This window comes from Mesoplodon bidens, assembly GCF_964165515.1.
Source record: "Mesoplodon bidens genome assembly, chromosome: 10".
NCBI classification, from domain to species: domain Eukaryota; kingdom Metazoa; phylum Chordata; class Mammalia; order Artiodactyla; family Ziphiidae; genus Mesoplodon; species Mesoplodon bidens.
In genome coordinates, this window is record NC_138172.1 from 47,819,607 (window position 1) to 47,843,665 (window position 24,059).

A 24,059-nucleotide genomic window follows, 5' to 3' on the forward strand; every position below is an offset into this window, starting at 1 on the left:
GAGCTCAGTTCCACAGGGGCTCTCTTCCAATGTCTAACCTTTAACGATTCTAACCGTTTCTCCTTGTTTCTGCTTTGTATCTTGTCCTGTAGAGGCGGGATCAATATGATACCACCACCCCAAACTGGTTCAGATGTTGAAACTATAATGACCACACACACATCAAGAGGTTATGAAAAAGTTTATTATTCATATAATGAGGCTCTGTGGAGAGAGCAGGACAGGTACCAAAGCCAGTTGGTTTGCCTTGATAAAGGAGGGGTGAGTGGCTCTGGTTTTTATTGTGGTTAGGGGTGAGGATTCCAGTGCAACAAAAAAAGGCCAGGATTTGCATAAACTTCCCCTTCAGAGCTGAGAGGGTGTGCTTGGGATTTCTTATCAGTTTACCCAGATGTGAGGCAAAATGGGGACAGGGCTTGAAAGCTGTCAGTGGTCAAACATCCAAAATGAGGCCAGTTTCTATCACAGCTCCTCCAGTCCTGGGTGGTAGTTCCTTCTCACAGTTACTTCCTCCATGATACCTTAGCCTTCTCTTTTTGCCTTTATAGTCACTTAGACAGATCTAGTGAACAATTCTTTACAAGTTTTTTGTTAAATTAACTAATATGGTTTCTGGCTCCTGACTAGAACCTGCTGACACAAAACCTCTTTGCTCTTCTTAGCTGGGTTAGCATTGACTTAAAAGGTGGGGTAGTTGGTATGTAAACCTATTTACTCACCAACCTAAAAAAGTGGAATGGATGACTAGGCATCTTCCATTCACAGGCTCCCACTTCTTCATTAAACTTATAAGGCTACAGCTTCTGGCATCACTTGTTATTTTTAGGCAAGGAGGAATGAAAGGAAATGGAGCTTATAATTTCCTATAAACTGCAGGCCTTGGGGATCATGTGTCAATACATGGAGAACATTCCCATTCTTTTTAACTGCTGCCCAGTTCTCTATCATGGATGTATCAGACCTGTTTAACCACTCCTTTACTAAGAGCCATCTGTGTTGCTCCTGATTTTTCCAGGTGAGGAACCTGAAGCCTTGAGAGATGGAGTGGCTTGCTCTAAGAAACATCACATAAATGGCAGAGCCAGGATTTCTATAAAATCATAAAATGGCAGAGCCCATGCTCAAAAATATTTTTATTTTGAGATATTTTAAACAGTTAAAAAAGAATCCACCACTTATCCCATTAAATCAACATGCTGACCCATCTACATCAACGTCTTAAAAGAAATAAATCACAACTGAAGCTTCCATGTACCCTCCATGATTCCATCAGCAACTCCTGCTCTGGGAAGGCAGAGCATGGCTTTCACATCTCATTCTAACACATGATTTTACACTCTTCATTTCATATAATTTGAATCCACAGGAAATATATTATTGTATAAAAGAGTAACACTGTTTACTATATGCCAACAAGGCTTACATGCCAGCCACTATTCTAAGCACTTTACATGCATTAATTCATTAACTGTCCCCCTCCCCCCATCACCCTGTGAGGTTGGCACTACTATCTCATTTTACAGAAAAAGTGAAACACAAGTTTAAATAATGTGCCCACAGATACACAGTATGTTTAACTTTACATAAATGGTATTCGTAGCTTCTGCAACTTTCTCAGCATCATTTTTGATTCATCTGTGTTGACAGATGTAACTCTAGCTCTTTCATGTTCACTTCCCAAAGTACCAAACAACCCATGTATTTACCCGTTCTTCTGTTGATGGAAATTTAGGCTTCTCCCAGTCCTACTATCTACACAGTGCTGCAATGAACAGTCATATACACATTTCCTTCTTCACATGGAGTTATTCTAGGGTTTATCCAAGAGTAGAATTCTAAGTGGTAGAGTATACACAATTTTACAAGATGTTGCAAATTGCTTGGCACAGTAGTTGTCACAATTTCCACTCCCATGGCAGTGAGTTCCCATGTGCCATACACTTACCCACACAATGGCTTTTAAAAATTTGCCAACTTTATGAGTGTAAGATGGTCCATATCAATTTATATTTCCTGCGCTTTCTTCTCTGCACATGCCTCTGTCTGGGCTGACAGTCTCTGTCAGCAAGGGTGAAACCGACCACACTCAACACCTGCCTGAAAGACCTCCTGATACCCACTCCTCTCCATGGAGTCCCAGCCCCTCTGGCTCCCGCCGGCCCTAACTTCAGTTCTTCCTAGGAAGCGGAGAGAAGGCGGGGCAGGGCTGGAATAAGGGGTATGTTCTCCAGGCCAGGATGGGGTGTGAGGTGAGCACTGATAGCTGGGGCAGTCAGAAACTGTCTGAGCGCCCTATGACTCGGAACCACCCATGGCTGGCCTCCCAAGTAGCAGGCGCGCTTGTGGGAGGTCTCTAGTCAACATTTCACTCACAGACTCCTTCAAAAACTTCCAATCCTGACTTAACTGAAATAATAAATCCAGTTCTATATTCCTTAAAAGAGTCAACTTTGTGCAAAATCTACTCTGCCCAGCCAAAGGATAAATAAGCACCCAAACCTGGCTTCCAAAGTACTTGGTCCGGCTGCAGTAGTGGGAATAACTTTTGGAAACCCAGACAACACCTAACAGAGCAACATACAGGTATTAGGAGAGGTGGGACCTGGGGAGAGGGCTTAGAGGCACACAGGTCAGGGAAGGCTGGGACTTAAAAGAGTGAGGACCTGGGCCAGCTTGGACAGGGGTGTGGCACTCTGCGTGAAGGTGAAGGGAGACAGCACAAGGCAGGTCCACCCAGGGGCATTCAGGCAAGGGCAATGAAGTTAAACCCAACACTGATTACACCAAAATGTTTAGTAGTTAGCTCCAAGTAGTCAGACTTTTCCTTTCAGCTGATCTGTATTTACTAATATTTCTATAATAATCACATACCACTTATATAATTAAAATTATTTTAAAACTCAGGTTACTGAACAGACTGCATCAGCACTATCCCCAAATATTCAAGGCTTACCTCAGTATAGAGGGATTTCTGTTTATTTTTACTCCATTTACATTTTTTAAAATTTGATTTGAATGTTTAAAAATAAACATATATCAATTCATAAAAATGGCAGTAGAAACACCCCTATTGGGGCAGGAACTCTTTGAGGTACCAGGTGGCACACAAGGAGTGGGAGGATGAAAAATTTGGACAGTAAAGGGGTATTTCTGTGCTTGTAGCAACAACTGACATGGGAGCTGCAGCTCTGTGAAGGCTCTGGTCTAGAGATCAGACCCCTCACCCAGAATCTTAGTAAACCAAGCCTTCTTTTCACCAATCCCAACAGCCAGGTAGCATAGCTAGCTACTCTAATTTCACACACAAGGAAATAGATGCTGATGTTCAGTGACTCACTCAAGATCATCCTGCCAAGAAAAGACACACCAAGCCTGGAACGCAGAACTGATGACTCCAAGGCCCTTGCCATGACCCTGGGCCCTCAACATGGGACTCTGAATCTGAATTACATATAAGTAATTACATATAAGGGTTCAGATTCAGACCACAATAATCCTCAACTCAAAACTGTCCAAAAGCCCCCTACCTCCCTTTGAGGTAGCCAAGCCCCAGTGAGTACCCACGATGCTCATGCGCCTTGGCCCTCCACCTTTCTGGGTTCCTCACTTCCAGCTGGCTCACTCCACTCTGGCTCAGGGGCCTACTTGTCATTCCCTAGGAGATCAGACAAGACCCTACCTCCTGTGAAGGGTCCTATGTAGCATCTAGGGACCTACAGGGCTTCCTCCATGATCTCCTTTGGGTCTTTATTCAAATCTCACCTTCTCAGTCGAGGCCCTCTCTGACCAGCCCACTTAAAATCTCAACCTACCTCCCAATCCAGCATTCCCTCTCACTCTACTCTGATTAATTTTGTCCACAACACATATCATCATCCAAAATACTATATATATCTTATTTGTTTATTGTCTGTAAAGATCCAAGATGGCAGACTTTTTTGTTCCACTCACTGCTGGGTCTCTGGCACACATGACAGTGCCTGGCACATGAGAGATGCTCAGCACATTTCTGCTTAGCAGATGAACCGCTGCTGCCCATACAGGCCTGTGGGATGGAGATGGCGATGGGGCACTGGTCGAGCTTCATTCTCCAGGTGATCAAGCCCAGTACCCTGTTCTCCACTCGCAGCTGAGACAACTCTACGCCCATGGCAAATATCCAAAGTCAGCTGTGAAGACTGAAGCCGCAGCCAGAACTCCCCTGGAGGCATCAGGAGAGACTAGTTCTTGCTGCTGCTGGTGCTTTTAAGGTCAAAGAGACTAGGCACCATCACAAGCCAAACTCAAAGGGAAACTTAGGATCCAACTGGCCCCTTCCCAGCAGCCACAGCCCACCATGCCACGGACATTTTGTTGAACCAAGAAGGGCAATGGTCTCTCCCTTTAGAGTTATAGAAGGAGATCTGGCTGGGGGAGCTCCAGGCCATTGTGCAAAGACCACTCCTAGGGGCCCAAGCCTCCTTCTGGAACACGTTGCTGCTCTTCCCCAGCATCTCATTTTCCAGCAGTAGGATGGGGTGCCTGCCCTGCATTTTTGAATCCTCAGGATTCTCTGCCACTAGCTTCCAAAACAGAAAGGGCTGGGCCCTCTAGGAAGGTCCGCCCCACACTGCCTACAATCAGGGGTTCTCTAGCAGGGTAGCCAGGACCCCCTCCCCACACTGTCAGACCCCAAGCTAATCTCTAGTATGGTTTTTCATATGCCGAGCCAAATTTGAAGACCACCTGAAGGTCTTCTCACACTCTCTACATTTGAAGGGCCTCTCTCGAGTATGAAATCTCTTGTGGCTAATGAGTTGTGAGCTCTTGCTAAAAGTTTTCCCACACGTGGTACATTTGTGGCACTTTCCCCCAGTGGGTATGTCCTGGAGCCCAGTGAGTCCAGAGTTCTGATCACAAGTTTTCTCACAATCTTCAAGAGGCTTCTCCTCACTTGGTTTTAATTCCTGTAAGCTCACCCCTGTATCCTGGCGAGAAGACAACCCAGCCACACTGCATTCAGACTGGGCCACTCTGGTGTGTTTTCTCTGATGAATACAGAGAGTATGTCTTCCAATGAAATCTTTCCCACACCACTGACATTTAAATGGTCTCTCTTTCGTGTGGATTCTCTGATGATTAACAAGGCGATAATTTCTGTCGTAAGATTTCCCACACAGATTACATTTATAGCGCTTCTCTCCACTGTGTATTCCCTTATGATCTAAAAGACTTCTTTTACGTGTAAAGCTTTTCCCACATTCTTGGCACCAAAAAGGTTTTGCACCAGTGAGGATTTGTGACTGCAGATTTGGAGCATCTTCACTTTCATGGTACTCATACGGTTTTCCCAAAGAGTGAATCCTCTGATGTCGGGAGAGGTTAGAACTCCATCTGAAAGACTTCCCGCACTCCCTGCACTTATAAGGCTTCTCTCTGGTATGAACTCTCTGATGGATAAGGAGGAATGAGTGATTACGGAAGGCTTTGCCACACTGGCTGCATTTGTAGGGTTCCTCTGTGGTGTGACTGCTCTGAGGAACTTGGAATGCTCTGTCCTGACTGAACGATGCCGCGTCCTCAGGCTTTATTTCGACGGCATGCTGCCTCTTATGAACGATAAAGGCCGACCTATGAGGAAACTCTTCTGCACATTTGCTGCATCGGTATGGTTTCTCGCCTGTGTGAATTCTCTGATGATCAATGAGAGCTTTCTTTTGATTAAAGGTCTTCCCACACTGCTGACACAAAAGGGCTTTCTCCACAGTGGGGGCACCCTGGGGCTGACTGTAGTTGGAGGTCTGCCTAAAGTCTTCTCTACATTTGTCTGGATCACAGACCTCCTCTTCCTGGTGCAGTCTCATGTGACGAGTGAAGTTTGACCTCCACCTAAATGTTTTCCTACATTTGGTGCATTTATAGGGTTTCTCCTGGGTGTGAATCCTTTGATGTTCAAGAACATATGACTTACAGTGGAAGAATTTCCTACACTGGCTGCAGTCAAAGAGTTTCTCCACACTTTCATCTCTCAAATGATGATCAAACCCTGAGCCACAAGAGAGAGCTTCTTCAGCCTGATGAGATTCAAGAAATTTCTGCTTAGCATGAGTTTCCTGGTGTAGGCGGTAGGCAGACATGCGTCGGAAAGCTCTGTCACATAAACTGCATTTATAAGGTTTCAATCCAGTGTGAATTTTCTCATGTCGCACACGGTTCGAGCTCCACCTGAAGGCTTTCCCACAGGCCCTACATTTAAACGGCTTCTCTTCAGTGTGAAGTCGCTGATGACATGCAAGATGGGAGCTATGACTGAAGGTCTTCCCACAGTCACTGCACTTATACAATGTCCCCACCACGTGAAGATTCTGCCCGTGTTGGTGATGAGAACTAAGGCTGAAGTCCTTCCCGTGCGCATCCTTTGCCTTCCCTTTCAGTCCAGCATGAATTCTCTGATGTAGGCTAAACCCGCCAATCACGCGTCTGAGCCCTTTCCCATATTCCTTGTAATCACAGTGGTATGAACTCCCTCTGAAGTGTTTGCCATAGCCATGTTTAAGGGACTGCTTTTTTCTGGGTCCTCTCAAACATGTAATATGTTTTAGATGAAGACTGTTACTTCTTCCCGATTCTTCACAGTCTTTTCCTGTCCTGTGGCTGGAATTGGTCTCTTCTTTCTTAACTCTCACTTGTATGGGGTTTCCACATTGCTCCTTTAACTTGCTCTTCTGTGCAAAAGATTCTCTGAGCCCTGTTCCCTCAGAAACATTTGCTGCACCATGACATTCTGATGGCATAGCTTCTTCCAAAGGTTCATGTTTTAAGATGAACTTGTCTGTTTTCACATGGAGCTCATCTCCTGACACAAATAAAACATAAGAGAATGTACTCTTGGGAGTTCCCTGGTGGCCTAGTTGTCAGGATTCCGGGCTTTCACTGCCGTGGCCTGGGTTCAATCCCTGGTTGGGGAACTGAGATCCCACAAGCCACTAGGTGTGGCCAAAAAAAAAAAAAAAAAAAAGGGAAAGAGAATGTTCTCTTTTCCCATACTCGGAACTGCAGAAAGCACCAAGGGACCAAAAAATGTCATGAACTTAGGTGATGAGGCTTTTGCCTGACTGCCAATACCTTTACAAAATAGTCAGGGATAAGGCAAAACATGGAAGAGTATTCCAGACAACAGAAAAGGGAGAGGAGAAGCAAGACAGGTACAGCAGCTAGCTGTACACATCCAGGTGAAAAACAAAAAGGGTTGAGAAGGGAGTGTTAAACAGCAAGAGAGGGGAGAGGAATCATGACACAGAGCATGATAGGAAGGTCTCCAAGAGCTGAGAGGTGGGGCTCCTAGGAGGACTGGCTGCAAGGCTAGAGGTCAAGCCTACCACGCGGGAAGGACCAAGCAAAGAGGAGCAGCAGGAGTGGGACGAGGGTTCCTAGGAGCGGGAAGGGGAGAGCAGCACAGGGCTGAGGAGGAGCATCAGTGAACTGACAAGGACAGTGAAGCCCTCAGTGGGCAAGAGCTGTTACTGAGAGGGCTGCTGGGGAAGGGGCAGGACCAGAAACCAATGTCTAATTGGCCAGTCTGGAGGGGGGAAGCCCAGGCACCCAGTACCTCTTAGCAACACTGCTAAGGATCTTCCTTCCAGCAAACAATGGAGTAAGTTCCTCATGATTTACTTAGTATAAAAGACTTTAAGCAAGAGGAGAGTAGATGCGGGAGGAGCAAGACCTGGTCAGTTCTCTGGAACTCACCTGCAGGGGCAGCACTTGGACTCCCCTTAGGATGAGCTCCCTGGACATTCAAGCCCCACGGCTCCCTTGCCTCCAACCAGGAGATCAGAGCAGGTTTGGTGAATGGCCCCACTGCAGAAGAGAAGAAAATGGGATGTGAATGGAAGGTAGATGAATCATACAGAACTACTCTCCAGGACCCTCTCAGGCCTGAGCTCCTGGTAGGGAGGAGGGAAAGCCAGGGAGGCAGGTGGAGGAAGTTAGGACAGGAGGCCTAGACAGGAATTTCTGACAGCTCTGAGCAGAGACAAGAGAGGCTGAGAGAAGCCACAGACAAAAGGATCGCTAGCATTCTCCAGAACCACATGACAAGTCAACTGGTTAAATCAGCCAACTTTTTTCTGGATGCCTAAATGGACTAGGAACTTGACACATATGACTTTTAATCTTTATATTAACTTAGCATGACAGGCATTGAGATTAAGTGATTTGGTTAGTAGTTAGAGAGACAGGACCTAAACCCAGGTCAGGCCCCTTTCTATGCACCATAATGAAAACTAAGAAGGCAGAAGTAGAGGTAGGTAGAAGCATGGGGATATCAACACCTTACCCAAAGAAGCCATGTTCCCATAATTCTCTAGCATCACATCCCTGTACAGGTTCCTCTGAGAAGCGTCCAGCCATCCCCACTCATCCTGGGAAAAGGTCACCTCTACATCCTTGAAAGTCACAGCCTCCTGAAAAAACACGGTCCTATGCCTTAGAGCCAGTCCCCAACTCCCAGCTTTTAGGAGGGGGCAGGGGAATGAGGCTGGCTCTGAGTGAGTACAGGATGGATCTGATAAAGGGGAAAGAGATGATCATCACCCAGCAGAAGAGCTCTGGGCTCCTGGGGGATAATCTGGTCTCTGGGACATGCGTCTCGGGATGTGAGGTCACTGGACAGGGGGGGAGCTACAGCTACCCCATGAGGCAGCAACGGTGGGACATCAGGAAGGACCGAAGGTCCTGTGGCTCACCTGAGGCTGGACTGTCACCAGGTCTCCTGAACATCCCTCTCTCTGGGAAAGGGCAGGAACCTGTGCAGCAGGAGGATCTGAAGAAGAAAGAGTCATGAGAGAGGGCAGCCCAGCTCTGGTATCCCACTGAGAAGCCCACTCTTCCCCCCACGTGGAGGACTCCCGGGCCCACAGGCAGGTATGGACTGTTTTAAACACCCATTTCACATCTCCCCGGTGTCTGCTGGGGTCAGGAAGTGGGGGGTACAATGGGAGGAGAAGGTAGGTAGACATGGGTCACAGGATAGAAAGGACACAGAGCTCAAGGCCAGGACAGAAGGGATTCTCCTGAGAGGACAGAGGGTGAAAAGACAACATTATAGGAAATTCGGGAAGTGTGGCATAGGCTGGGGTCTTAAAGCCAGGCGGCAAGTACCGGGTTGCCCAGCCAGGAAGTCACGCACTCCTATTTCATAGGGAGGCTGCAGGTGGTCCCCCAGAGCTGAGCCGCTCCTGAGAGGTGAAGCAGGGGGCCATATCTGTGCGGCTTGCAGGGCTCCTGTCCCCATCCAATGCACATCTGGGCTCTGGGCAGGGGCTGGGTCCTGGCAAGAAGAAAATGTTGTGAGAGGATCCTCGTGGGAATCAGAAAGCAAACTCACAGAACAGGCCACATGGCCAATCTCTAAAAGGTAGAGGCCCAGGGAACGGTGAGCTGGGCCCTTTATTACCTTCAGGTAGTGGGAAAAGGAGGAATAGAAAGCCCAGGGAGGATCCCCTCACCCCTCCACCTCCCTGGGCTCTAATGAGGGCCATGGGGAGACAGGTGAAGCCAGATTCCTGCCTGACATAGGAAAGCAAATGGCAAGTCAGTGACAGCACTGCTGTCAGGCCTCGGGTGCTGCAGGATACCTCCCCACTAGCCCTCAATCCCCACCCCTGGCCAGGAACTTAGAAATAAGAAAAGAAATTTATCCCTGAGAGTTAAACTGATAACAGTTCACAGCAGAGATGCAGTCAGATAACATCTATCAAGTTTTGGGCACTGCTCTAGGTAATGATATATGCAAAGTGACCTCAAAGAGGCAGGAAGGCTCCCAGACTATAAACCTGACTAAAATAGCAACACCACTAGAGAGACAATGCTAACTGTGAGGGTCAGCTATGGAATCACAGAAGAAAAAGTCTCAGGTGCAAAAACAGGGAGGTACCCATCCAAGCAGAGACCTGGAGAAAGGCGGTCTCTGTACTGGGACTTCAAACAGTCCTGGTCTCTGGAGGCAAGGCTATCCCTGACGCAAAAGTGAGTATAGGAAGCTACAGCCAGTGAACTTCAGGTTTTTCTGGTCCTGTGGCCAAGGCATTCCCTACACTGAAATGGACGAATCTTAGCCTGAGGCCATTAAGTACCTAATACCGAGCTACAGACTGAAGAAGATAAAGTGATCACAGCAATTTATCTCCTGTTCCTCCCAAATCCTACCAAAGGGAGAATAAAGAAACAGTAACAATATGGAAGCATAGACAAATGAGTTTAAGGACAAACTTTCTCAGACCCCTGTTTCTCAAATTTTGGTAATTTTGATAAACTATAATTTATATGCATCTTGAGCATTTCTGTTCATTTTTTAGAATCTGGTAGGCTTTTTTCCAGGCTCTGTTTTTTGTTTTCTAATTTCTAACTAGCTTTCAACCAGGTAGGCCCTTTCCGCTCGTTTGGCAATGTTTTCATGGATTTTTAAACCACACACCTAGCTCTCGACTGACTTCAATATACCCAAGCCACAATTTTGTACCTACTATGTACCTTATTTGCTTTAAAAGTTATCTTTAGGTCATTCTGATCAACTCATGGTTTCAGTAAAAATTATAAATGTTCTTTTAGATTTTAAAAAATAGTACCCAATGTTGGGCAAAAGGTTTTCTTGTTTAATATTTGTTACCATTTATTGCTGGTAGACAATGTTCAGATGTTTTAATTGATTGATCTAATTTTTATATTAAATTTAGGGGAGAAGTATGTCAAATATGTTTCAGAAATCTTAAAAATAACTTTCATTTATGCATGAATCATACATGTAGAATTATACATACTTTATAAAATTTTTTAAAAGCCTACAAAAATGATAAATGCTCTTTAAAAAAAAAAAAAAAAAAACCTCAAAGGTACGGAGAAGTATTGAGAGGCTGGCCTGAGTGGGGCAGAGGGGCACGCAGAGTGCACTTTAACTGACCCACTGCTCCACTGCCTGCACTGGGACTGTCAGCTCTGTTTCCCAGCACCAAGCCCAGGGCTGGGCACATGGTAGGCACTCAAATATGTAACAAATTCTCACTGTTAGATCAGTTTTCCATTTTGTTTTAAAAAACTGAGGCTCTGAAGGTACCACAATGTTGGCAAGAACACCGAGGTCGTGGAATGCAGTCTAAAATTGTGATCTTCCAATTTCCTAGCCCTGGGCTGCCCCTCACCACTCTTCTTCCCCATCTCTCCCGCAAAGAACAAATCCTCAAAAGTTTACTGAGAAAGAAGTAACATGGTTTGTGTAGACTGCTCTTCTAGGTCTCAAGATGTACTTAGAAGCCAAGGATCCTGACACTAATTCCCCCATGTACGAGCAAGAGATACCACCCCCACTTTACAGGTCAGTACAAGTCAAGTTAGGTATGTGGAGATGTACTTTATGCACTGTAAGTCAATGTGTCCAAAACCTCATTACTGTTTATGGATACTTGCAGACCCTCTTCTTCCTGGAGCTTATATTCCTCTGGGAAAGAGGGAAGGGCTGCCTGCTAAATGGTCCTTTGCTTAGGGTCGAGTTCTTAGCTACTCAGGTGCCATGGGAATGAGAAGGGAAGACTTCCCCTGAATTCCTCCGTGTTGAAGGTTCAGAGGCCCACCCCACCCCCACCCACAAGCAGGCTCACGAGCAGGCAGAGTTCACTGGGCACCGCACACTTGCTCACACTCACCCTCCATGGTGTCCCACAGAAGTCCCTCTGTAGCTCTTCCAGCAAGGCCACAACGTCCCCACCACTCTCAGGGTGATGCAGCTGCACCCAGGTCCGAAGCTCCCCTGGCAGGATGCTCAGGAACTGCTCCAGGACCAGCAGCTCCAGAATCTGGGCCTTTGAAAGAACATCTGGCCTCAGCCACCAGCGGCAGAGCTCCCGGAGCCGGCTCAGAGTCTCTAGAGGCCCAGAAGACTCATGGTAGCGAAGCTGTCTGAAGAGCTGGCGGAACAGCTCCTGGCCAGGACGATTGAGTGTCTGTGGTCTGGCAGCTGGCACTGAAGTGTAGCTTTCATCCTCTTCTTCCTTCTTTACCATCTGAAGGTGTCCTCGCTCCCTTGAAGCCTTGGCCTGAGCTGGATGGACAGCATACCACCTGCCTGGAGGCATCACTCCTGTTCAAGGTCTACCCAGCAGAGTGCAAGCAAGTCTGCGTTAGTTGTATGTATCACTGCTGGGCTCTCGGGAGTATCTTTTCAGCACTACTGGGGACAATGCCATTTGCTGGGACATCAGAAGTCACTGGCAAGAGACTGAAATAACCAACATTACTGTTCAGGAGGGATGTGAGAAGGATGGTGCAAGTAGATGCTGTTAGTTAGGATCATCTTTGGATTTCTGAGAAAAGGACTCATGAACATTTGCACAGTGGGGCCTGTCAGGATCAAGCAGACCAGGAAAAGGGATCATATTTGTGGTTACCAGAGGCAGGGGTCGCGGGTACTGGATGAAGGCAGTCAAAGGTACAAACTTCCAGTTACAAGATAAATAAGTACTAGGGATGTAATGTACAACTTGATAAATATAATTAACACTGTTGTACATTATATATAAAAATTGTTAAGAAAGATGAAAATCCTAAGAATTTTTATCACAAGAAAAAATTATTTTTCTATTTTTTAAATTTTGTATCTAAATGAGATGATGGATGTTCACTAAACTTATTGTGATAATCATTTCATGATGTATGTAAGTGAAATCATTATGCTGTCCACATTAAACTTATACAGTGCTGTTACCAATTATATCTCAAAAAAAATAGAAAAAAAATTTTTTTTTCTACTTTAAAAAAAATCAGTGGTATTTCTACATAGTAAAAATGAACAAACCAAAAATAAAATTAAGAAAACAATTCCATCTACAATCACATGAAAAAGAATAAAATACTCAGGAATGAATTTAACAAAATAAGAACAAAACTTATACTATGAAAACTACAAAACGTTGTTAGAAAAAATTAAGACTTTAAATAAATGGGAAGACATTCGTTGTTCATGGATCAGAAGACAAAACACTGTTAAGATGACAATACTGTCCAAATTTATCCATAGATTCAAAAAAATCCTTATCAGAATCCCAGCTGGCTTCTTTGTAGAAATTGAAAAACTGATCCTAACATATGGAAACTCAAGAGACCCACATAATACACAACGCAATCTAGAAAAAGAATAAGTTGGAAGTGAGGGAAGAGATCAAGATGGCAGAGTAGAAAAAGGATGGCAGAGTAGGAGGACAATGAGCTCACATCCCCACAAACACATCAAGAATACATCTATGGGACTTCCCTGGTGGTCCAGTGGCTAAGACTCTGCGCTCCCAATGCAGGGGGCCCAGGTTCAATCCCTGGTCAGGGAACTAGATACCACCTGCTGCAACCAAGAGTTCACATGCTGCAACTAAAAGATCCCACATGCCACAACCGAAGATCCCACACGAGGCAATTAAGACCTGGTGCAGCCAAATAAATAAATAAATATTTTTTAAAAAAACACATCTCCATGTGGAGCAATTCTCACTAAAAACAAGCTGGAGATGGGCAGAAAAACTCTTCTACAACCAAGGCTATAAAGAAAGATCCACAAGGAGTCGGGCAGGAAGGGAGGAGAAGAAATTATGTTGGGACCTAAGCTGAAAGGAGGGGACACAGAAGGGGGGATAATCATGGGCTCACAGATCCTCACTGGGGAATGAGGGGTTCAAACCACATATTGGGCACCCCAGATCTGGAGTCCAACACCAGGAAGAGGAGTCCCCTTGGCTGCTTTGAAAACCAGTGGGACTTACAGGAGGGCTCCACTCGTGAACAGTATGCACAAACTTGCCTACTCCCAGAAACAAAGTAAAGGAAGCAGACTGAAACCACCCGGGGCACTGGCTGGTTTCCCGCGACCGCCCCAGCATGCGACCTGGCCCACAGCAAGCACCCACTCCAGTCCCTCTAACTCTGGTGCAGCTCCCCACTAGGGTGAAGGCTGCCACTGCTAAGGAGAGTGCACACTTGGGCAACAGACCTGACACTGCATCTGAGGGTGGCTATTGCTGGAGATGCAGAGGCAGCAGACTGGGCAAGGGTGGCAAGGGTGCCAGTCCTGGGAGGGAGGAGAGCACATACTTAGAAGAAACAGAACAGGCTTGGACCCGACCCTCAGGGCTTTTGCTCCAGCAACTTGAGACACACCCCTGCTCCCAACAGGGTGGTGTCGGCTATTGAGCATAGGAGAAGCTCTGGCTCACACCTGGCTCTAGCTCTAACCCCTCCATCTCCAGCCCCACCTCCCACTAAGGTGAGAGCTGTGAGCACACCCTGGGGGAAGGTGTAACTCATGCTCACGTCAGATCCAGCTCTCGCACCAAAGACACTGGGCACACACAGATTGTATAGGAACGCTCTCATGCAAGGACACCCCTTCAAGATTGGGACAGGTAACTTGTTTCACCTAATTTCACAGAAACACAGAAAGTTAAGTAAAATGAGAAGACAGAAGAGTCTGTCTCACATGAAAGAACCAGAGAAACCCCCTGAAAAAAAAACTAATGAAAGAGAAATAAGTAATTTACCAGACAGAGAGTTCTAAGCATCAGTAATAAGAATGGTAACTAAATTAGGGAAAAGAATAGATAAACACAGTGAGAATTTTAAAAAGGAACTAGAAAATGTACAAAAGAACCAGTCAGTAATGAAAAATACAATAACTGAAATGAAAAACACATTAGAAGGAATTAACAGCAGACCAGCTGATAGAAAGGAATGCACAAGTGATCTGGAAGGTAGAATAATAGAAGTCACCCAATCAGAAAAGCAAAGAAAAGAACAGATTTTTTTAAAAAATGAGAACAGTTTTAGAGACCTCTGAAACAATATCAAGCATATCAGCATTCACACTATAGGGGTTCCAGGAGAAGAGACAGAGAAAAGGATTGAAAAGGTATCTGATGAAATTATGGCTGAAAACTTCCTGAACCTGAAGAAGGAAGCAGATATCCAGGTATAGGAAGTTCAGAGACTCCCAAACAAGATGAACCCAAAGAGACCCCCACCAAGAAATGTTATAATTAAAATGGCAAAAATGAAGGATAAAGAGAATTCTAAGGGCAGCAAGAGAAAAACAAAGAGTCATATATACAGGAACCTCTATAAGGCTATCAGCAGATTTTTCTGCAGAAACTTTGCATGCCAGAAGGGAGTGGCATGATATATTTACAGTGTTAAAGGGGAAAAACCTACAACCTAATACACTTTAACCAACAAGGTTATCATTCACAATTGATGGAAAGATAAAGAACTTCTCAGACAAGCAAAAAACTAAAAGAGTTCATCAATACTAAACAGGCCCTAAAAGAAATGTTAAAGAGTCTTCTCTAAGTGGAAAAGAATAGGCTACAATAAAAAGTAAAAATTTATAGGAAAGGGGACTTCCCTGGTGGTGCAGTGGTTAAGAATCCACCTGCCAATGCAGGGGACACGGGTCCGAGCCCTGGTCCAGGAAGATCCCACATGCCGCAGAGTAACTAAGCCCGTGCGCCGTAACTACTGAGCCTGAGCTCTAGAGCCCATGAACCACAACTACTGAGCCCATGTGCTACAACTACTGAAGCCCACACGCCTAGAGCACGTGCTCCACAACAAGAGAAGTTACAGCAATGAGAAGCCCGGGCACTGCAACAAAGAGTAGCCCCCACTTGCCACAACTAGAGAAAGCCTGTGCACAGCAACGAAGACCCAATGCAGCCCAAAATAAATAAATTAAATAAATTAATTTAAAAAAATCTATAGGAAAGGAAAAACCCCACTAGTAAAGGCAAATATATAGCAAAGGCCGAAGATCAACCACTTAAATAAGCTAGCACAAAGATTAAAACACAAAAATTGTAAAATCAACTGTAACTACAGTAAACAGTTAAGGGAGAAACATGGATGTAAAATATGAAATTAAAAACAAAATGTGGGGGAGGGGAATGAAAAATATAAATCGTTTAGAATGTATTTTGAACTTAAATGATTATCAGTTTAAAACAAGTATATATAGTTACAGGTCAACATATATGAACCCCATGATAACCACAAATCCATAACCTATAATAGGTATACAAAAACTAGAGAAGGAACACAAGAATACTACTAAAGAAAATCATCAAACCACAAAGAAATGAACAGAAGAATAGAACAAAGAAGAACTACAAAAAACAAGAAAACAAGTAATAAAATGGCAAAAAGTATATACTTATCAATAATCACTTTAAATGTCAATGGACTAAATGCTCCAATCGAAAGACAAAAGGTAGCTAATTGAATATAAAAACAAGATCCATCTATATGCTGCCTATAAGAGACTCACTTCAGAGCTAAAGACACACACAGACTGAAAATGAGGGGATGGAAAAAGATATTTCAAGCAAGTGGAGACAACAAGAAAGCTGAGGCAGCTATACTCATATCAGACAAAGTAGACTTTAAAACAATGTCTATAACGAAAGACAAAGACAGACATTACACAATAATAAAGGAATCAATACAAGAAGAAAATATGTGGGAATTCCCTGGCAGTCCAGTGGTTAGGACTTTCACTGTCGATGGCTCAGGTTCAATCCCTGGTCAGGAAACTACAATCACACAAGCCACACGGCACAGCCAAAAAAAAAAAAGAGGATATAACATTCGTTAACATACATGTACCCAATATATGAGCACCTAAATACAAAAAGCAAGTATTAACAGACATAAAGGGAGAAATTGACAGTAATACAATAACAGTAGGGGACTTTAACACCCCACTTTCATCAATGGGCAGATCATCTAGACATAAAATCAACAAAGAGTGGTATTAAATGACACATTAGACCAACTGGACTTAATAGATATCTATAGTACATTCCATCAAAACCAACACAATACACATTCTTTTCAAGTGCACATGGAACATTCTCCAGGATAGATCACATGCTAAGCCACAAAACACTCTTAACAAATCTTAACAAATTTAAGAGGACAGAAAGTATACCAAGCATTTTTTCCAATCACAATGATATGAAACTAGAAATCAATTACAAGAAGAAAAAGGGGAAAAATACAAACATGTAGAGACTAAACATGCTACTAAAAAACCAATGGGTCAAAGAAGAAATCAAAGAGGACATCTGAAAGTACCTTGAGACAAATAAAAATAAAAACACAACTTTCCGAAATCTATGAGACACAGATAAATCAGTTGTTTATAGCAATACAGGCCTATCTCAAGAAAAGAAAAATCCCAAATAAACAACCAAACTTACCATCTAAAGGAATTAGAAAAAGAGGAATAAATGAAGCCCAAAGTCAGCAGAAGGAAAGAAATAATAATAATAATAAAGACCAGAGAGGAAATAAATAAAATTGAGATTTTAAAAAACAGAAAAGATCAGTAAAACTAAGAACTGTCTGGTGTTTTTTTTTTTTTTGAAAAGATAAACAAAACTGATAAGCCTTTAACCAGGCTCTTTAACAAAAAAAGGGAAAAGACCCCAAAAAACAAAATAATAAATGAAAGAGGAGAAACTACAACCGATATCACAGAGATGCAAAAAAATCCTAAGAGAATACTACAAAAAGTTACATGCCAACAAACTGGACAACCTAGAAGAAATGGATAAATTTCTAGAAACCTACACTCTTCCAAGGCTGAATCATAAACAGACAATCTGAACAAACCAATCGCTAGTAGTGAAATTAAATTAGAAATAAAAAAACTCCCAGCAAACAAAGTCTCGGGACTGGATGGCTTCACAGGGGAATTCTACCAAACATATAAAGAAGAGCTAATACCTATTCTTCTCAAACTTTTGAAGAGGAGAGAACACTCCCAAATTCATTGTACAATGCCAACATTACCCTGATACCAAAACCAGACAAAGACACTACCAAAAAGGGAAAATTACAGGCCAGTATCTCTGATGAACCTAGACACAAAAATCCTCAACAAAATATTAGCAAACCAAATTCAACAATATATAAAAAGGATCACACACCATGATCAAATGGGATTTATTCCAGGGATGCAAGGATGGCTCAACATCCATAAATCAATAAATGAGATACACCACATTAGCAAAATAAAGAATAAAAACCACATGATCTCAATAAATGCAGAAACAGCATCTGACAAAATTTAAATCCATTCATGATAAAAATTCTCTTCAAAGTTGGCTTACAGGGAAATATCTCAACATAACAAAAGCCATTTATGACATACCCACAGCTAACACCACATGATGAAAAGCTGAAAGTCTTCCCTCGAAAATCAGGAACAAGACAAGGATGCCCACTCTCGCCACTTTTACTTAACATAGTACTGGAAATCCTAGCCACAGTAATCAGACAAGAAAAAGAAATAAAAGGCAACCAAACTGTAAGGGAAGAAGTAAAAATGTCCCTATTTGCAGATGACATAATACTATATATAGAAAACCCTAAAGTCTCCAAAGCTTCCACCAAAAAACTGTTAGACTAAATGAATTCAGTAAGGTTGCAGGATACAAGATTAATATACACAAATCTATTGCTTTTCTATTTACTTGTAATGAAGAATCAGAAAGAAAATGCAAGAAAACCACCTTATTTAAAATTGCATCAAAAGGAATAACATACCTAGGAATATACTTATCCAAGGAGGTGAAAGACCTATATACTCTGAAAACTATAAAACATTATTGAGGAACTTCCCTGGTGGTGCAGTGATTAAGAATCCACCTGCCAATGCAGGTGACACGGGTTCAAGCCCTGGTCCGGGAAGATCCCACATGCTGCAGAGCAACTAAGCCCGTGCGCCACAACTACTGAGCCTGCGCTCTAGAGCCCGCATGCCACAACTACTGAAGCCCCACAGGCCTAGAGCCCATGCTCCACAACAAGAGAAGCCGCTGAAATGAGAAGCCCGTGCACTGCAACAAAGAGTAGCCCCCACTCGCCACAACTAGAGAAAGCCTGCACACAGCAACAAAGACCCAACACAGCCAGTAAATTAATTTTAAAAAAAACATTATTGAAGAAAACTGAAGATGAAACAAAGAAATGGAAAGAAATCCTGTGGTTATGGATTGGAAGAATTAATACTGTTAAAATGCCCATACTACCTAAAGCAAGCTACATATTTAATGCAATCCCTATCAAAAAACCCACAGCATTTTTCAGAGAACTAAAACAAATAATCCTAAAATTTATATGAAACCACAGAAGATCCCAAATAGCTAAGGTGATCTTGAGAAAAAAGAACAAAGTTGGAGATATGCTCCTTGACTTAAGACTATACTACAAAGCTACAGTAATCAAAACAGTATGGTGCTGCACGTGTGCACGCGCACACACACACACATACAAGACACATAAATCAGTGGAACAGAATAGAGAGTCCAGAAATAAACCCACACATTTATGATCAAATAATCTACAGCAAAGGAGGCAAGAATATACAATGTAAAAAAAGACAGTCTCTTCAATAAGTGGTGCTGGGAAAACTGGACAGCTACATGTAAAAGAATGAAAATTAGAAAATTTTCTCACACCATACACAATAATAGACTCAAAATGAAGTAAAGATTAAACTCAAAATGGATTAAAGACCTAAATGTAAGATCAGAAACCATAAAACTCCTAGAAGAAAACATAGGAAGAACACTCTTTGACATAAATCATTGCAATATTTTTTTGGATCTGTCTCCTAAGGCAAAGGAAACAAAAGCAAAAATAAACAAATGGTACCTAATTAAACATAGAAGCTTTTGCACAGCAAAGGAAACCACTGACAAAATGAAAAGAAAATCTACTAAATGGAAGAAAATATTTGCAAACAATATTACCGATGAAGGGTTAAAATCCAAAATATATGAACAGCTCACACAACTCAATGTCAAAAAACCAAACAACCAAACTAAAAAATGGGCAGAAACCCTGAATAGGCATTTTTCCAAAGAAGACATATAGACAGCCAACAGGCACATGAAAAGATGTTCAACACTGCTAATCATCAGAAAAATGCACATCAAAGCCACAGTGAGATATCACCTCACATGTCAGAATGGTTATCATCAAAAAGATCACAAATAACAAATGTTGGTGAGGATGTGGAACCCTAGTACGCTGTTAGTGGGAATGTAAATTCGTGCAGCCACCATGGAAAACAGTATGAAGGTTCCTCAAAAAACTAAAAATAGAACCATCATATAATCCAGCAATTCCACTCCTGGGTATATACCTAAAGAAAACAAAAACACTAATTTGAAAAGATACATGCACCCCAGTGCTCATAACAGCATTATGTACAACAGCCAAAACATGGAAGCAAGCTAAGTGTCCATCAACAACTGAAAGGATAAAGAAGATGTGGAGTATTGCTCAGCCATAAATAAGAATGAAATTTTGCCATTTGCAACATGGCTGGACCTGGAGGGTATTATGCTTAGTGAAATAAATCAGAAAAAGAAAGACAAATACTGTATGTTATCACTTAAATATGCAATCTAAAAAATGAAACAGGGACTTCCCTGGCAGTCCAGTGGTTAAGACTCCAAGCTTCCAATGCAGGGGGCGTGGGTTCAATCCCTGGTAAGGGAACTAAGATCCCACATGCTGTGTGGCATGGCCAAATAAATAAATTAATTAAAATTTAACATGAAACAAACAAATGAATATAACAAAACAGAAAAAGAGAAAACGTTTGTGGTTACCAATGGGGAGAGGGAAGGGAGGAGGGGCACAACAGGGGTAGAGGATTAAGAGGTACAAACTACTATGTATGAAATAAATAAGCTACAAGCATATATTGTCCAGCACAGGGACTACAGCAATATTTTATAGTAACTTTGAGTGAGTATAATCTATTAAAAAATTGAATCACTAAAACTAAAAAGCGTAAGCTGGGAGAATAGATTTCATAACTTAACTTTATAAAAAAGCAGCAGTCATCAAGACAGTGTGGTGCTGGCATAAGGACAGACATACAGATCAATGAAACAGAATTAAGAGTCCAAAAATTGTCTATGGTCAATTTATTTTTAACGAGTGTGCCAAGAGCACACAAAGAGAGGAAGAATAGTCTTTTCAACAAGTGGTACTTGGACAACTATATGTCTAAATGAATAAGAATGAAGTTGGACCCCTACATAATACAATATACAAAAATTAACTCAAAACGGATCAAAGACCCAAATGTAAGCTAAAACTATAATATTCTTATCATAATATGTAAGCGTAATACTTTGTGACAATGGATTAGTCAATGGATTCTACCAAATGCATACTACATGCAAAAAAAAAGAAAAAATAGATAAATTGGACTTCACCTAAATTAAAACTCTTGTACTTCAAAGGTCTCATGAAGAAAGTGAAAAGACAACCCACAGAGAGGGAAAAAAAAAATTTACAAATCACATACCTTATAAGGGACTTGTCACTAGAAAATATAAATAACTTACAATTCAATAATAAAAGACAACACAATTAAAATTAGACAAAGCATCTTAACAGACATTTCTCCAAAGAAAATATAAAGATGGCTGAAAAACACATAGGATCCTCAACAGCATTAGTCATCAGGGAAAAGCACATCAACACCACAATAAGATACCACTTCACATCCACTAGGATGGCTAGAATCAAGCAGTCAGAAAATAACATATGTTGATAAGGATGTAGAGATAAATACTGGAACATTCATACACTGCTGGTGGAAATGTAAATTGTGCAGCCACACTGGAAAACAGTCATGCATCATTAAGTTAAACGTACAGTTACTACTTGCAACTCCATTCCTAGATAGACGGTTAAAACCATCCTTCAGTACCTGCAGGGGATCACACAAAAAACAAGTTCTAGCTAAAGACTTAACTTCAAAAACAAACAGGGACTTCCCTGGCAGTCCAGTGGCTAAAACTCCATGCTCCCAATGCATGGGGGCTGGGTTCGATCCCTGGTCAGGAAACTAGATCCCACATGCCACAACTAAGAGTTCGCATACCGCGACTAAAGATCCTGTGTGCCACAACAAAGACCTGACGCAGCCAAATAAATAAATAAATAAATAAATATTAAAACAAACAAAAAAGAGTAAGAACCCTGGGGTAGGCAAGGATTTCTTAAGAAAACAAAGGAAAAAGGGTGATATATGACTATGTCAGTATTTTAAAACCTCTTGTCCAAAAAAAAAAAAGAACAAAAGCACAAACCACTGGACAGAAGTGTAAATGTGTACAGCCACTAGGAAAAGTAGTTTCAAAGTCTGCAGTGAAGCTAAAAAGTCATATTACCTATGCCCCTGAAATTTCAGTTCTAGGAAGCTCCCTGGAAAAACACTTGCACAGGTATTCAGGCATTTACACAGGTGTTCACTAGAGTACTTTGTAATAACACAATATTGGAAATGACCTACTTGCCCATCAATACACCTAAATAAAAGTGTAGCACTTTATAGGATGAAATACCACACAACAATTTAAAAGACTGTACTAGACCTTTAAGAAACAATACAATTGTTTCACTGTTCACTGGGTGGTCAAGCTATGCAGCCAAGGTTAAAAAGCAGATCAGTGCCACCCACAGAAGAGACCAGAGCTTAATTCTAAGTTCCTGAGAACAGACAACACACACACTAGGCTCAAGTGATACAGTATTCACTTAGAGCAAGAGAAGAAAATAGAGTGTACAAGATTCAACCCCCTGCAATCCACTGGTCCCCCATGACCAATGGATCCACTTCACAGCCAAAGCCATGCAGGTGGAACAGATACCAGCACCACCCTTCATGATACAGTAGAAGGACCTTGGCCCCTTACCCATGGGGTCTGAAATACAGAAAGCAAGGGAAGGCCTGGGGGCCATTGACACATGCACCTAAGAAGAAAAAAGGGGGGCTTCCCTGGTGGCACAGTGGTTAACAATCCACCTGCCAATGCAGGGGATATGGGTTCGAGCCCTGGTCTGGGAAGATCCCAAATGCCGCAGAGCAACTAAGCCCGTGCGTCACAACTACTGAGCCTGCACTCTAGAGCCTGCGAGCCACAACTACTGGGCCCACGTGCCACAACTACGGAAGCCCACATGCCTAGGGCCCGTGCTCAGCAACAAGAGAAGCCCGCGCACCACAACGAAGAGTATCCCCCACTCACCGCAACCAGAGAAAAGCCTGCGTGCAGCAACAAAGACCCAACGCAGCCAAAAACAAAATATTTTTTTAAAAAAACATAATTCTCCAAAAAAAAAAAAAGAAGAAGAAAAAAGGGGTATACATTAAGCACTGAACAGGTAAAGATAGTCCCTCAAAAGGCTGTAAGCACACCACAGGCTATGAGGGCTCTTGATTTCTTTGCAAGAAAATGTCCTCAGCCAGGGCTACTCTTGCAGAGTTATGCTAGAGAGAAGCAGCTGCGCCTGACTGCTTTTCCCAACAGTATCAAAAACGTATGCTAAGTTAAAAAGAACTTAAGTATAATTGGAGAAAAAACCTAAAATCATATTTATGTGTAAATTTCTTAGGTGTGATGTACATAAAAGCACTCGAAAGGTTTTTAAATGGCCTAAAAAGATTGACAAAAACTCCTACTGATGTGGGAGTGGAGAGGTTGGAAATAACAGTTAAAGGGAGACTTTATTTGTAGTGATTTGATTTTTTTAACACAACATTTATGTTCAAGGTCTCTTTTTTTTTAAGATTGTACAATGATGACTGCACATATGCCAAAATGTTAGAAGAGGTTACTCCTGTGTGTTGGAAATATGCCTGCCTGTTATTTTCTTTATATTTTTTGTCTTTTCCCAATTTCCCCCCCAAAAAAGTAAATTAAGAGGCAAGTTTTAGAAATTACACTTATAAGCTCACTTATGTCTTAAACAAAATAAAAATAAAGCACAGTTTGCATATGCACAAAAAAGTTCCTAAGCCTTGGCCACCAAAGTGTTTTCAGCAGTTAATCTTCTCTGGCAAGTGGGATTAGAGGGCTTTCCATTCCTATTTTTCTATGTTCCCTGAATTGTACATTATTTTTATAATCAGCAAAGTGATCAATAATTCTGCTTAAAAAACAAAGCAACTGGAATTC

The 24,059-nt window shown here is 42.4% G+C and overlaps 1 protein-coding gene across 3 annotated transcripts in view; it reads right to left on the reverse strand.

The window, feature by feature from the left end:
• Window positions 1-204: 204 nt before the first annotated feature.
• Window positions 205-24,059, reverse strand: part of ZNF445 (zinc finger protein 445) — a 32,925-nt gene continuing 9,070 nt past the window's right edge. Inside the window, exons 2-7 of one of the 3 annotated variants that reach the window (XM_081247509.1) lie at window positions 11,679-12,250; window positions 9,142-9,310; window positions 8,727-8,803; window positions 8,318-8,444; window positions 7,729-7,839; window positions 205-6,835 (exon numbers count right to left, since the gene is read on the reverse strand). In XM_081247509.1, the coding sequence (XP_081103635.1) occupies window positions 4,677-6,835; window positions 7,729-7,839; window positions 8,318-8,444; window positions 8,727-8,803; window positions 9,142-9,310; window positions 11,679-12,107 (3,072 nt within the window). In that variant the 5' untranslated portion in view covers window positions 12,108-12,250 and the 3' untranslated portion in view covers window positions 205-4,676. Of the gene's footprint in view, window positions 6,836-7,728; window positions 7,840-8,317; window positions 8,445-8,726; window positions 8,804-9,141; window positions 9,311-11,678; window positions 12,269-24,059 lie in introns of those variants that run through there. The other 2 variants (XM_081247511.1, XM_081247510.1) reach the window with 2 other exon arrangements.